General features: G+C 47.7%; 4 protein-coding genes across 4 annotated transcripts; all 4 read left to right on the forward strand.

Moving 5' to 3' along the window:
* Window positions 1-6779: 6779 nt before the first annotated feature.
* Window positions 6780-7811, forward strand: CMQ_8254 (transcription initiation protein; the record flags this gene model as incomplete). The annotated part of the gene is made up of 1 exon (XM_014315795.1): window positions 6780-7811. One exon carries the CDS (start codon window positions 6780-6782, stop codon window positions 7809-7811), a length of 1032 nt encoding a protein of 343 aa, XP_014171270.1.
* Window positions 7812-8468: 657 nt separating this feature from the next.
* CMQ_8056 (nuclear localization protein) lies at window positions 8469-9648 on the forward strand (the record flags this gene model as incomplete). Its single annotated transcript, XM_014315597.1, has 2 exons — window positions 8469-8529; window positions 8816-9648. 2 exons carry the CDS (start codon window positions 8469-8471, stop codon window positions 9646-9648), a joined length of 894 nt encoding a protein of 297 aa, XP_014171072.1.
* Window positions 9649-9830: 182 nt separating this feature from the next.
* Window positions 9831-10193, forward strand: CMQ_8134 (uncharacterized protein; the record flags this gene model as incomplete). Its single annotated transcript, XM_014315675.1, has 1 exon — window positions 9831-10193. One exon carries the CDS (start codon window positions 9831-9833, stop codon window positions 10191-10193), a length of 363 nt encoding a protein of 120 aa, XP_014171150.1.
* Window positions 10194-14759: 4566 nt separating this feature from the next.
* CMQ_8239 (cyclin-like protein) lies at window positions 14760-15824 on the forward strand (the record flags this gene model as incomplete). The annotated part of the gene is made up of 1 exon (XM_014315780.1): window positions 14760-15824. One exon carries the CDS (start codon window positions 14760-14762, stop codon window positions 15822-15824), a length of 1065 nt encoding a protein of 354 aa, XP_014171255.1.
* Between the last annotated feature and the right edge of the window lie 88 nt (window positions 15825-15912).

Consider the following 15912-nt stretch of genomic DNA (forward strand, 5'->3'; position numbering starts at 1 on the left):
AGTGTCAACGATCTGCTCGTCCCCTGTTCGAGACAAGTTCAAAAGAAGAGCGGACCAGTATCGTAATAGTGTTTGCCTGCTGTGAACAGCCGCCCCAGCTGCTTGGGACGTTCCTCGATGAATAGTCGTGAGGTAGGGGCCGACACCTTTTTTATCCTCTTTTCTAGAATGTTAGATACTTTCAAGCCTGAAAGAAGGTTGGGGGCCGTATTGTTGCAGAGCTGCATCAACAATTCATCATTACAATGCTCACCAGATCGCAGATAACACCGCTCGGACTCAGGCGAAGGATGAGTCCGACAGCCAAGGTCTTATAATATGAGCTGTATAGCTACTTTTAACCCTTACTTATAATTATCTGCGGTTACGGCAAAGATGCAGTTTGGTTCGAAATACCCTGTTGTATATATTGCTTGTGGCTTGGCTCAGACTTGCCTTTACTTCTTCCTTGGGGCTCAAAATATCAACAGAACCGCGAGCCAGGCAGCAGGGGTTACTGTACTAACGCACAGAAACAGATGCACAAGTGCCATGGTCTATGCAGCGTATGTCTGAGTCCCTCAGAAGTATCTGATTGTCATCACTGCCAGCCCACAAGAAATTTGCTTTAGACGAAACATATCTCCCTTAAGAAACAGTAGCCGTGCCTCTTACTCTGCCATTTTCCATTTTGGCCGTTCGAGCGCCGAACTGGATCTGTAGTTCAAAACGTACCACTTAGCTTCTGGCACTGAACAGTTTTCGAAGAGAGCCATGGAGGACTTACTGCTCGTTTCTTTTCCCGGGCTACGCCTTTCATGCCCAACGATACTGCTACCAGACGTAAAACCCGTTTCGCCGGCTCCAGGCCTCTTCCGTCAGTGTCATCTGACAGATTTGCAAAATCGCACTTTTCCCATACCGGGAGCATCATGGCCCAGCGAACAAGATTTTCATCCAAAAATGGGAAGCGGACTTCCTTACCCCAGTGAGCCATGACTCTGTCGTCTCGGCCAAGGTTTCGCTTGCCCAACCGCGTCACATCTAGACGGAGCTCGTCTGCAAGGCCTGCGTAGCCACGGCGCAGGAAAGCAGCGGCATGACGGCCATACCCACCAAATAGTTCATCCGCACCCAATCCTGACAAGAGAACCCGTGCCGGGGAGGAATACCATGTAGACGACCCATCCTCCAAGCAACGACGTCCGATACCGCGAGCAGAAAAATAGAGTGCGGAGGATATTGAGAGGTCCATCTCAGTATTGTGCGGATGCATAATGGATATGATATCCGGTCTGTGAGACACTGTCTCTGTGTAAGGAACGTTCACCTGTGTTGCGTCTCTCTTTAGTATGCCATGCCATCGTGGTGATTGTGTGTGCTTACTGCAATAAACCGCCATGTCCGGCTCGAGCAAACACGCTGCAATTCGGCAAAGGACTTCCTTCCAGTAACTCTGTCTGGGCAAGCTTCGTATACATCCACCACATGCTCACTCAGGTGAGACGCCACCCGGGGATTTTCAAATGCCACATTGATCAGGTCGATGCCTTGCTGCGGAGGCAGCAGATCATGGCACAGCCTAGCTATGACTGTGCAATCAAGGCCTCCAGAAAATAATATTGCAATACGTATGTCAACTGTCTCTTCCGACGTAGGTGGTCTTGGCACCCCAGCAATCCGCGGCCGTAAAGCTGACAACAGGCGATCACGGAGACCAGAAACAGCAGGGGAATCGGCATCAAGGGCGCTTTGATGCAGCAGAGCTGTACACATATTAAACAGACCGATTCCTGACACCTTTCTGTAGTAAGCTTCGCGAAACGGTAATGTGATAAGCATTAGGATGTGTGTAAGCCTTATACTCAGTCTCCAACTCACAATTGATAGGTTATTGTCCATCCTGGTCGTCCAGGGATGACGTATGACTCGAGCTTCATTTTCCTGGAAGAATTCAAATTGCGACAGGTCGATCACATAAATGCCATCAGCCTCAACTTCTTTCCACTTCGGATCCTGTAATTCAGAAACGCTCGAAAGAGTAAAGTGCGGCAGACGCGTGTTCTCGTCAGGACCGGAATGTATGAGCAATGATCTCCGACCTAGTCGGTCTCTCCCGAAGTACAGCCGCCGAGCAGGTTTGTCGAAGTAGGCAAACGCAAATGGCCCTTCGATCGATCGTATCGCGTCCAATACGGCCACGTTTCGGATATCGCAGTGGTTGATGTGGCATTTATCGCCACACATATGCTCTGTCTCTGTCAAAAGCCTGGACACCGTTTCCCCATCATTGCCCATTACCTGGACGCCGTTGATAGCCCACGCTTCGCCATTCCAACACAGGACTGAGCCAGAGGTTTCGGTTTGAAATGGCTGTGTCGATATGCCACCCCCTCGAAGGCCCAACACGGTCGAAGAAAAGCACAGCTTAACATGTTGGTCGCCACCAGCGGTGTCTATGTCAAGGTGTGTCGTCAACTGCCCAAAATGATCCGGTCCTCGGCTGGAGAGCCGACGTCGCAGCTCCGCAGAAATTTGACCTGTGTTGCTGGTCGTGTCTACCGCTTCGGTCGCAGAGATTGTTAAATGTATGCCACACATTTGCAAGTTGTCTCCAGGTCTTTATTTTAGTATCTTTTACGACACGTATCTTACCAAACATTAAATGGTAAGATACTCCGTGCTCCGTATTTGGTACGACGACGTACATAGTAGAGATTTTAGCCCCATGCACCAAAATAGTGGGGTAGCTTTGGCGAGACTGAAAAAAAAAATGATAGCAACTCCTCGTTTCGATCAAGGGACCTCCGGGTTATGAGCCCGGCGCGCTTCCGCTGCGCCAAGTTGCTTAGCTTATTCTAAATGATTTGAGCACGCTGCATTATATGGCCTCCATTTCCCACCCCAATATGCACAAAGATCCGCGTCACCTGTGTATGTATGTATGTACGTATGTACGTATGGAGTGCAATAACCTTGATGCTTAAGATGTTGTTGCTGAATGTGCGTATCCGAAGTCTATGTATCGTCTTTGCCTTTGGTCGAAGGTGTGGTATGTGCGACATAGAATGCACCATCTTCTGTGCTTGAAATAGGCAAGGCCAGTCACAATTTTGCAGTTACAGCAATAGCACGCATATATGTCGCTTAGCCTTTTGAGTATCCCTAGAACATCTACTATTTAGCAAAATATGTATCTGTTGTGTTTTTAGACTTAAAACAGTTATTTGTTTCCCAAAGGACGACTTTATTTTCTATATAACACTCACTGAGATAGTTAACTGCACGGCTAAGGCGCAAGCCCAGGTACAGCGCCGTCGTCTGTTCCGACGTTGTGAAGGTGTCAGCGTTCGTATTTGAGGCCATAAGTACATTATCGATACAATTGTTGAGCCTACTAGAAGCCGTATATTACCTATTCGTGCCTCCTATCTCGTCAAAAGGCTTTTAGGCTTCGTGACCCTTACGAATTTGATGCATCCACAGCAGAAGTCCAACAAGAGATTGTTGTATCTCGCCGGTTGGTTGAAGGTGCACGAGGGCAGTGAGGGACTGTGGCTGAGACTTTGCGAATCGCTCCTTTGTGTCTCCAATGGGGTAGAACTGCTGGCTTTCTTCAACTCTCATAGCCGAACCCCGGTAGTATGTCCCCGAACAAACAGTTTTGCCGTCTTTACATTGAAACCCCTCAAACCCAAGCATGTTTCGTAAGGCAGGTCATTGGCCGGGACGTCTGCCAAGCCGGTTCCGTATTGCGCCATTTCGGCTCGTGAATTCGGTGCATGGTCGTTACAGGCGACCTTCGATAGTATTGTATAAAATCAGCTCCGGCTACCTTTGCTACGACTTTCTCCGGCCCCATAAGCACCATTTATATAATCGAACAAACAATTTACTTTGATGTCATCTGCCTTTATTATCGTTTCATAATGACATCCGAAATTTTTAATGTAAATCTCCTGACGCTACAGCACACAAATCAAAGCGGCAAAGTACGTACAGAAACGGACACAGATATCATTCATAAAGAAGAACAAGTATACCACCATGATGTGCACGTCAGCTAGGGTTGGCGGTCATGGGCAAGTTATAGATAGGAAGTCGGCTCATCTGTTGCTCACGCAGAGCGTCTTATCGCCCATTGTTGGTCGTCTGTCTGACGATCTCGGTCGGAAAAATTTTGCAACAATACCGCCGGTCATAGCATTCATTGGTGCCGTTGATTTAGTCAAAGCACCTTCTATGATCATTCATATAGTTGGAGGCATCCTCAGCGGTACAACACTACTTACCATATCTATTGTCCAATCCATTCCATCGGAGGTCCTGCCGCTTGGATACCGCGCCTTGGCCAACGGACTTGGATTTATCGGAGTTGCTGTTGGTGGACTGTAAGCACTTTCACACCCTAACTGCAAAGAGCGCTTTGATGGTTTCGCACTTTAACTTGATAATCAGTATCGACTCGCTTGGCGCTGGTGCTGTCGCGAATGTCAATGCGAGCAGTTGGCGGTATATCTTCTGGATGCAAGCTGCCCTCCATGGCACAACGTATCTTGGCTTGTTCCTCTTTTACTGGCCACCCAAGAGATCCCAGTATCCTGCCATGGATGCTTGGGCATGTATCTGGGCTTGTGACCCCATTGGCTTCGGGCTCTTTATTTCTGGGGTGACGTTAACTCTTGTGGCATTGGATTGGGCTGGGAGTGCCTATATTTGGCCAGAAGTCTACGTGGTGTCGACACTTGCCATTGGACTAGAACTTATTTTTCTCTTCTCCCTCTATAGTAAGCAGATATCAATCTATTCCCCCCTGTCCATGGTCCAGCAAACTTACGCGAGACAGAATAGAAAGGCCGTTCAGAGATGGTCTCGTCGCACATGTGTTCTTTCGTCAAAATGCGAATTTCGCACCATCTGTATTTGCCTTCGCCATTGATGGATGGATTTTTTACAGTGCCGTGAACTCCCATCGTACCGCAAATGATTCTGAATATGAGGTCTCAGACAAACTCCTGGTTCATTTCCATCCACCAACTAAGCCATACTCTCACCACGATGGGTCGCTTCCATTCCCATCACTTGGTATGCCACACATTTCAGGGATCTCAAGTCACCATTGATTTTTACCTTTGCTTTCTTCTTTATTAAAAACAATTTGTTACGCCAATATCAAACCAACCTGGAACGCGCCCCAAGTCGGCTTCTGCATTTTAGCAGCTATTGACCAGTCAGGTCCCCTTGCTTGTAGCCTGTGTGCAATTCACAGCACCACATACGTTTTATCTACGGCAACCGGACTTGCCTTCTCTGCTCGTGTCATTGGAGGTGCTTTTGGCTCGGCCGTTCTAGATGCAGTTATTAACGGATATATCGGCACGCATTACGCACCAGCTGTTTCGGCGGTCGCAATTGAAGCCGGTCTTCCAACATTGAGTGTTGCTGCTCTCTTAGAAACATTTTCCGCAGGCACGATAGGTAGTGACAGTTCTGGTGTACCAGCTGCTGATAGTGATGTATAGAAAGCTGCCATATCCGCAAGCCGAACCGAGTATGCACATGTATACCGTCTTGCTTGGTGCAGCATCATACCATTTGTCGTCTTGGCTACCATTTCAGTAACGTTTATGCGAGGGGTGCGTGAACTTATGACGGAGGAAGTTGAAGCAACTGTGGAGGATATCGCTGCTCTAAGAGATACAGAACTGGAAGCCAGTTTTGAGCGGGCGATAGCATACTGGCACAGCAAATTCCGAGTCAGGCTGAGTACTGCCTACAACATTGGTAGTCGTGTGATCAATAGTTGTTTTAGCCGACGGAGTTGAACTCCGAACGAATGCCATAAGATCTCGATGTCGGCCCGAAATTTTGTATGTACTCCGTACTCCGTACTACGGAGTACATTACCAATCATGATTGTGGACCCGGCATATTAATGGTTGTAGTCGGTTCAACTAATATACCGAGACAATAATGCTGACTCATAATATGGCCTAAGGCATAATTTTTTTTAGCATATTCTCGTGTCTTCCTCAGTCACTTTTTGCCTCTCATTTCTACCGTCTACAACCCTGGCTCTATCTACGCGTCGTCCACGGCTGCCCGTACGGTTAAAGTACTATCGCGCTCCTCTCGTCAGGGCTTCGAACTGGTGGCTGAATGTTTCCTTTGGTAGCCTTCACCCGCTCTTTTCGATAGTTGCGGCGCGATAACCAAGTCCGAGAGACGACCCCGACGAGCATTTTTCCATCGTCCAGCCAGCCGTCTTGATTGGTTCAGGAGCAGCCATTTCCTTCACGCTTTCCAAAGTTCTGTGATTATTCGTTTTCCGTAAACGGTGGGCAGACTCCGCCAAGACGATATCACTCTTTTCCACAAAATCGAACCAGAAGGGGTGTTGTGTATCGTTGTCGCTTTGTCTTCCACCGGAATGTGAAGTTTGACTTCGTTTTCGGATCGTAAAGTCGGTTATCACCAAACTAGCAGACGTTGACTTGGCCGAGGGAGTTCGTGCTCTGAAAGAAATCAGCTTTCCCTGCAAGGGCGTCAGCTAGTCGACGACGAGATCAAGCCGCAACTACGCAAATCGCACTCTTCTGTTAACTTGCCCTCGACATCCTAAAATACAACGTCCTTGTGGCGGGTATTGGGTTCCTAAGCTTCTTGGAAGTGTAATTAACGGGCGAGGCGATCAACAACAAAGCAAGAAACAGAAGCCGTCGCGACAAGCTTCTAAAGAGGTGAAGCCGAAATCAAGTGTTGGCATACACGGATCAGTTTCGAAGCCTGCCTCCGCCAAGATGGCTGCTATAGATGCGTCGTCTAAAGAGCCGTTCAGGGAAAATCTTGATAATATCCTCATCTGTCCCGACTGCAAAGAATACCCGCCCAATCTGGTCGAAGAATTCTCCAGTGGCGATATGGTTTGTGATTCCTGTGGCCTAGTTGTTGGGCCACGAATCATCGACAGCAGATCGGAATGGCGTACCTTTGCCAACGATGACCAGGGCAACGATGATCCTTCTCGGGTTGGTGAGAGTGCGAATGCTCTAGCCAACGACGAGGGGCTGCGCACTCAGGTTGACATGCGTGCGGCCAATGGAAGATTAGCAGGCAAACTCAACAGCATCAACAAAAAATCGCAGTCCGAGAAGCTCAACAGCGACCTCCAGGAGGGATATCGTGCTATTAGCACCCTCGTCGACATGATGCAGACCGCCCCAATTGTGAATACCACTGCGTCACATATCTACAAGCTGGCATATGAAAATGGTCAACTCAAAGGAAAGCCCCGTGAGGCTGTCATTGCCGGATGCATATTCATCGCATGTAGGCAGTGTGGCGTTCCTCGCACGTTTCGAGAGATCTATGCAATCACTCGCGTGACAAAGAAGGAAATTGGCCGTGTGTTTAAGTCGCTCGAGAGCTTTTTGTCCAAAATACAGGAACGCAACCCTCAGGCCAGTGCCGCCCAAGGTGTCAAAGATTACAAGGCGTCAAGCTCTACCAGCGCCGAGGAGCTTTGCACACGCTATTGCAGCCTATTAGGTTTTCGGAATACTCCTCGTGTGGAGAAAATTTCAAAGGCTTTGGCTCGCAAAACCACCTCCATTCCCGATCTAGCGGGCCGCTCACCTCTGTCCGTGGCTGCCGCATGCATATACTTCGCGTCACAATACTTGGAGGACCCGCGCGCGTCAAAAGATATTGCATCTATTGCCGGTGTCAGCGACGGCACCATTAAAACGGCTTATCGGTTTCTGTACAATGCGAGAGACAGTCTTGTCGAGCCAGATTGGAATGGCAACCTAGCCAACCTACCTACAAGCTAAGCCTTTTTTGTTGACTGGCGGCTCATTTAGTCTTTCACGATCCGCGTAAACCTAGCCCGAACCATCAACCCCTTTTTCAATCACAAAATAAACAATGGGAGAGCGTGTTCAATCTGTTATTTGCTTTTCGGATATGTACTGTATGTGCCTCAAAATTATCAGTCGTCTATCACCGCACATCTCTCACCCAACCGGTCGAAGAGATTGTGTTGAGGTCAACATGGTGTTTGGCGTATCTTGCTTAGATGCAGTGCACGAAATTGCATTCTGGCTACGTGTTTGTTTGGCGCTCTACAGTCTGTAAAATCTGCTGAGGTTTGGAGACACGTATGCTTATAAAAATATATAAGAAAGAAAACAATTAAAATGCAGAAAAAATATAACACGATGACAGAACAATGACAGAAAGCTAGTTCGAAATGGTAATTTTAAGCACAGTGCCAACTAACGTATATAGCACTTCGACACTGTTACAAGAACTTTGCGCCTGAGGCAGCTTAACGTCAGTCTCGAACACGCTTTCGAACACGTCAATTTTGCAAAAACATTTACGAAGTCATCGACAGACGGATTTCGCCCGCCTATCTGTGAACGGCTGCAAATCGCAGCTTCAGCTAAGACCACTGAACTCCGTAGCCCTTAGACGATCAAAACGCGATGATAGAGTCTGGTAGGCGTTCTGGTCGTGCAGCAGCGCGACGAGCTGCTGCCGCGCTCGGTGAGTCGTCCCTTTGTGTTTTCTTGGACCTACAGTATTGCCAACTCTGACTTGGTAGAAAAAACACCGAAGAACTTGGACCTTACCGAAGACGATGGGCCAGATGTTGAGCAGGAGCTCGATGCTCATGCTGAAGAACGGGACACTGAGACTGTAGACGGTGGCGACGACCTTGATGATGGCGAAGACGACGGTGGAGACGACGGAGACGACGGAGACCTGCCGCAAAGCACAGACATTGAAGCAGACTCGGCAAAATCTCCAACTCCAACTCCAATTATGTTAGTGCGCCGCAAACGGCTTGGTCGGCCTCCTAAGAACAAGCCTCCAGACTGGGATCAGATGGTCGAAGTACCCGCGAATGAAGCGGACGCCTCCACGCCGCGACGGCGTGGGCGTGGTGGTTGGCGGGGACGTGGTGGCCGGAAGGGGCAGGCACAACAAACACATCAACAGCCAATTGACAAAGATGGAAATCTTATGGATATTGTCAACGACGAGGTAGACCTACCAGAAGATTTAGAGGGCGAAACTAAAGTCGACAAGGATGGCAACCTCTTGGGCGGGCGCGAATACCGATGCCGAACTTTCACAGTTGCTGGTCGAGGCAGCCGGCTCTACATGCTATCCACAGAACCCGCGCGATGTGTCGGGTTTCGAGACTCGTACCTTTTTTTCACAAAACACCGCCGTCTATACAAAATTATTGTCGGTGAAGACGAGAAGCGCGATATGATCGAACGGGACATCATTCCACACAGTTACAAGGGCCGGACCATAGGAATTGTCACCGCACGCTCTGTCTTCCGAGAATTCGGTGCTCTGATCGTCGTTGGTGGACGGCGCATCACAGATGACTATGACATTGCCAGAGCCCGCGAAGAGGGCGCCATTGACGGTGAGATCGCTGATCCGAACGATCGCTTCGTTTTGGGTGAACTGTACAACAAGAATCAATATGTGGCGTGGCACGGTGCCAGCTCCGTATACCACTCCAACGCACCGACTGTGCCTCAGCAAAATCTAAAGCTAGCAGAGAGCAAGAAGCGGAGAGTTGCTGTCAATGATAGCAATTGGCAACTCGAACACGCTCGGGAAGCAAGGCAAGTCTTTTCATAAAGAGAACCGAAAAAAAAGGGAGCTGACACATGTACTACTTATTTAACAGTGATTTTAATAGTCAGCTTACGGCATCGCGCACCGCAACCCTCAACGGAGTCTATGATATTCACACCAACGTGATGCAATTTCCATCTATCATGCAGCCAATACGCGCACGCGCTGTACAGATATCTCCCGAAATGGAGAATAACAACTGGTTCACAGTTTTCCCAGCGTTATCGCTCAATGTAGCACAGAATTATCTTGTCACAGATCTTTGCCTGGAGACTCCATCTGTTGGCGTTGCTCCCGCGTCATATGACCAGTTCAAGGACAGTAGTACAGGCTGGGAGACTCAGGGGTTTCTGTCCCCTTTCCAAGGTTTAGGTGCTGTACCCGACGACATCAAAGACCTTTTGCCTGCGGACTGCAGAGCGGCCTTCGATCAAGCTCTAGACAGAGAAAGAAACTGGTTTGGTCGGTGGGGAGACGAGAAGGCTGCAATGTGTCGCCGTGAGCCTACCATAGACAAGGCTATCGTGCCTTACGCTATGACGCTGTAATTGGGGGTATACTAGTGTACAACTGTTGTGCTTTTCGTTCGAGCTATCTTGACTTATGGCTGGTTGTACCATTTCCTGCGTTTGAGGCTATCACATATTTTAGGATGAATACAGAATCAAGAGTTCGCGCCTTTTTGTCGGTTTACCCCAGAATAACAACCGCATGCTGACTGCCCTGAAAGTGATCTGAAAGGAATCTTGTCAACCGCTCGGCAAATTTTGAGCCTGGAGGGCGGGTTGAAAATAATCACCTTGGTAGAAATATTATTTCCTATCACATGCCTATACGGACGAGTTATTCGGCGATAGGCCTTTATAATGAATGAAAAAGCGGAGGACTAAAACAAGACAAAAATCTTCAATCACGGGGGGGTCTTGTCATTATCGTTCTGCCACTTGGGGCTCATTACGCGCATTTAGTCCCTGAACGACCACGCATACGAGTTTACAAGAACACGTAAAATACTTATCAAAGAAAACGGTATTGCTCCGTAGCGGAAAAGTATCTTACATGTTGTTAGGCTTTCTACACTTGCGTTGGCAGCGCGCAGGATCTTGCCCAACATTGAAAGGCGAACAAGACACAGCCTGATTAGACGAACGCATAATAATACTCCGTATGTGAGCAAAACCCTGCAGAAACTCCCCGCTTCGCCTCTCTGGGCGGAGCCACCATCGTGACAGGTGCATTAGCTGGGTATCGGCCTTTGGATATACAAAGCAATTCCTTTCCTTTTGATTCGCCATCGCTAAAACAGCCAACCACATTATATTGTAAATATACTACGACGTATGTAAAGAGTATTCGTACCGTGGTATGAGTACATACATAGTACGGAGTACTTAACTAGATACATTCGGATGTACGAGACGTGTGTGGAGCCACACACACTAATATTTGCTGTCGTACGGATTACTGTGAGGGGTTCTCGTCTTCTTGAGGGCAAGGTACAGAAAGCTGCAATGGCTGTTTTGTAAAATTAGTGCTAAATCGAACACTTGTCACATTTTGAAGCTATCTGCTTTATTCGCACATAGGATGAAGCATTTGTCTTCGTTTAACTTCACAAGCCACTACTAAGTGTCTACTTGTATTACTCACATCTTGAAGATACATATTGAAAGCCAGACAGGTTGTAAAATAGCGATGCAACAGCGGTTGTATAGTGCACACGAGTCATGTGAGCTACGACGTACTATGTATGGGTACTGCTTAGGTTCCTTGCTTTGGCATACTCGCTCCCTTCCCGTGGTTTCACAGGTTGATCAGTGACTTCTTCAAATGCAAACCCCATGAGACAAGGATACGGAAACAGGCATAGGAGTCCATCAAACAAACAAATGATGGAAACTGGCCTTTTTAAAAAGGAAAAATGGATGGTAAGATACTGTACTTCGTATGTGGGATAGCAAACTCGTCGCTGCACAAAAACGAAAAAAAGATAACGGGGGGGGGGAGGGGGGGTTAGCTTCTATGTTTGCCGGGGATTATGCCGCCCCTGCTGACAACAGAGCTTGATGATTACATAATGTTTGAAAAATGTAAGATACATATGTACTCCGTACATACTAGGAAGTCTCGCGCTTGGCCTGTGTAGAAAGCCGGTTTCTACCACTCGTTCGGATACCGAGTATATACCTCAGAAAACGATGCTGAATTAAGCGTACTCTGCTTCTACAAGTACACTATGACCTGAAATTGGGATGATTGTATTCATTTGTAAAGAGATATATCAAATTTCGTCCGAATATCGCCTCCCAAGCTCAAGGAGCATGAGGCGTAGCATGTCGTAATGTGCACTTGTAGATAGGATCAATACGGAGTACAGCAGGGAAATTCGGTTGATACAACTTGTACGCCGGCGAATGCATCGACTCTTAAGCTGCAGCTATGGGGCATATCTAACACCTTACAGAGTGCTCCGCACAAGGCTTTCGAATGGCTAATCGTAGTCCTTCAAAAATGCAACAAAGGAATAGGGCATGAATTGCAGACTGTAGCGCATTCGGCAAAATACGCATCTTGCGGAGTACTCGCAATTTGTGTGCGTTTTCACGTAGGAAATTGCGGTTCGCGTACCCAATACCGAATGCCAATACGCGTCGCATACTCCGTACGTCGTAGACCCCAATAGGCTGGATAATGTACGGAACACTCCGTACCGTAGGAGCATTAAAATTACCACGTGACCGTAAGACACTAGCACGCTTACTAGATAGCTTTGATGAAGGTATACGGAGTAGAATATGCGGAGTACTCTATACGAGTATGTACTCCGTACTTATGTATGTACTCCGTACTCCGTAACTACTCCGTACATACATAGTATACATAGTAAGATACATATGGAAGTCGATGTAAGATACCTAGGTCATTTCTCGTGCATTATTTAACCAGTCACGATGCGTACTATGGAGGAAAAATATATCTTACATAATATATGGGGCGAAACAGATAATACCTCATGTTACATACGGAGTAGAAGTGCCTGTAAACTGCAGGATACCCCAAACGTTGCGTATCCGACCTCTACGTTAACCTACGCCGTAAGATATCTTACCTACGAGTACGAAACGGATGAATAGGAAGGACTAAAACTTACCGGTTGACCATACTTATTTCGCAAGATACGTTCTTTGCTATTTCTATATTGTATCTTACCTAGTAAGTCAGCCTATCGAGAGAAGCGAGGAGGATTGCTCTCGAAAAAAATACGGAGCACAGGGTCGTATAAAATAAACCTATCTTACATACGTACATACAAGTACTTCCTTGGTATCGTAGCATCAATGTGAGATACACGCATAGTGGTGGAGATATGGCAGCAACATATGTAAGATACGATTGGACTATTGAAATTAGATTGAGAGGCGAGATGGACGAAACCTTGCTCGTAACCTGACCTACGACGTACGGAATGGAACGAATGTACTCCGTAAGATACAAACTCCAAATGGAGTACGTATATAAGTACGGAGTATCTTATCTTACATACTAGGCATGTAGCTTACCTATCTCATAGAGTACAGAGTACTCCGTACAACTGTAAATACTGTACATACGACGTACGTCTGTCGACGCCAAATTGAGGCACCCCCTTTTAGCCCGATTTGCCCCATAATACTGCAGTGGTGGGTTTTATGAAGGACTACGGAGCATGCACGGAGTACGGAGTAAGATACAATAGATTATATACAGCGCAGTCGGTAGCGCATGGCAGCGATAAATACGGCTAAGATACTTTTTAAGCCCCTTATTTCCGACCATTTGAGCCGCTATAGATCTTCTCTAAAAAGGTACCTCTGAGTACCCTTGTGGAAGTGCATTCACTCCCGTGCCTACAATACTTCCCCCGAGGGAATAAAAATGCGCCAAACTACGGAGTAGGCAAAACAAGAGTTCCAGTACGGAGTACTGTTAGATACATTACTTCGCCTCCACCAACTAGTAAAAAAAAGGTTGGTGACGACTTGGGCAATGATCCAATTTCGACAGTGTTCTATACCAGTCTTCCCTCCCAGCCATCCTCCCACACATCACTTAGCCGACTCCACCATCCTTCCAACTAACGCCCGTGTTTTCCCATCGTCGGTTTTTCAAGCTCGACAACCCCCATCATTTTCCGCTTCTCCGTTTCGTCACCTTTTCTCCCCCTCTCCCACTCAAGCTTTTGCCTTCCCCCTCTTCTTTTTCTCTCCCAAACCCTCCCTTCACCTCTGTGCCCCTACTCTTCCATTTCCTAGTCGATGACTGTACTGCATTAAATTGTTTGGATTAGATCGAGACAGCTGCACAAATTCACTTTTGTGCTGCATTGCTTTTAATTCGATACCTCCTAGCACTTTCTTTCCGTTCATGCCTTTCACCCTCTGAAAAGTTACTTTTTGCAGCACCTTTCCTTTCTTTTCTTTGCACAAAATTCCGATCTCTCAACGACAACGACACTTCGATCACGAAAGTTTTCACGGCCGCTACGCTGACGATCCAACCGAAGTATCCCGGTTTTTGCAGGTTAGTTTTTTGCTTTGAAGTTTCCATATCGTCACGTTTGAGTTGTTGGCCTGTGGTTATACTTCTGTGGCCTTTGAATGCAACTCCTTTTGATGTACTGTCTTGTTGTCCTTCGCGTCTTGGCACCATTTTAATGGTTTCATACAGGCATATTATTGGGGGCACCTTCAACGCTTCAGCGACAATCGCACTTCGACAGAGGGCCCGCCAAGGCTTTTTTCTTTGTCGCAACACTCTCTTCACCACCCACTATATCCACAAGAAACAGTTGGCCGTATCCGAAGAGTGAGCCGATTTCGACGGGCCATTTTTGATCACATAAAATACTCTCCTACAAAAACTTATGGCTTGTTTGCATTGAATATCTGGCTTTCCCTCCCTCGAAATCGACTAGTTCGATCGGCGCAACTTTTCAACCTTGGGAGGTTGTAGGCAAGGGGGCTGCCCAGCCCTTGTTCCTAGGTGTCGAAGGTGTCGAAGGCGATTGCCGTCTTGTCATCTCTTGCTCACTGCGTCAGGTCCTCTGACGTTGGCGTCAACCAGTTATCGCCAACATGCCGGGTGGTGTGTGCGCCGTTTTGGACTACGATGTCGAGTTTATGGCGGAATACGTTGCAGAAATGTCTACACGCCTTGCCTTGGGCAAATGTCAGCCTTCGGATACGTTCAAAAAGTTTATCTCTCAGATTCTTTCGTCCACGCGTCTCCCACGCACGACCATCTTGCTCGGGATGAACTATTTCGCGAAACGAATCAACATGATGAACATGATGAGTCCAACCGGGAAGCTCTCTGTTTCAGACGGTCACGTTTGGCGGATGCTTACCGTAGCTCTACTTCTCGGCAGCAAGTTTCTTGATGATAACACATTTCAGAATCGCTCCTGGGCTGATGTCAGTGGAATACCGGTTCGCGAGCTGAACACCATGGAACGCGACTGGATGGAGACCATCAGCTGGTGTTTATACGTGAATCTTGATCGCAGTGAGGATTATAACGCATGGATCAATAGCTGGAATGAGTGGGATGCTGCGAAGAAACGGCACCAAGCAATTTCCGCACACGATAGGCTTACATCCTTGATGATACCTGTGGATTCGGATGTTAGCAACAATCCTGCTTACGCAAACTGGCACCAACAACAAGTTGCAGAATACGAACGCTTGTCCCGGCTGAAGCGTGGCGAACAACCACTGCAACACGGCTATCGCATCCAGGACTTGGCCTGGTCTTACCAGCCACCCGTTGATGCTTGGTCGAGCGCCCCTTTAACTCCTCCGGACTCTGGCTACGGCACTCCCGACTACGTGAATTCGGCCGCTTCCGTGAACTTGCAGTACAATGACTGGTTCAATCAGCAAGCACAGCAAGCGGCCAACAGGATTGCTTCGAACGGTTCATATGGCCGACCTCAGTATCTTCCGCCGGCCAACGGGAATCCAACACCGTACCATGGTCGCAATGTTCCAGCTAAGCTTCCGACCTACAATTTTTACGGCCATAATATTTGGGAGCATAGTGTCGACAGCGGTTTTGGCTGCACTCCTCATGGGCAGCAAATGAAACAAGGCCCATATACTGGATTCGCCAATCCGTATGGGCAGCCTGTTGTGGGCTAGTTTCTTAAGTGTGACGATGCCAGGTTCCTATTTATTGGGAAAACGGAGTACTCGCCCACAGGTTCCACAAACGGGCAATGGTCTTTTT

The sequence above is a fragment of the Grosmannia clavigera genome (genome assembly GCF_000143105.1).
Source record: "Grosmannia clavigera kw1407 unplaced genomic scaffold GCSC_161, whole genome shotgun sequence".
NCBI classification, from domain to species: Eukaryota; Fungi; Ascomycota; class Sordariomycetes; order Ophiostomatales; family Ophiostomataceae; genus Leptographium; species Leptographium clavigerum.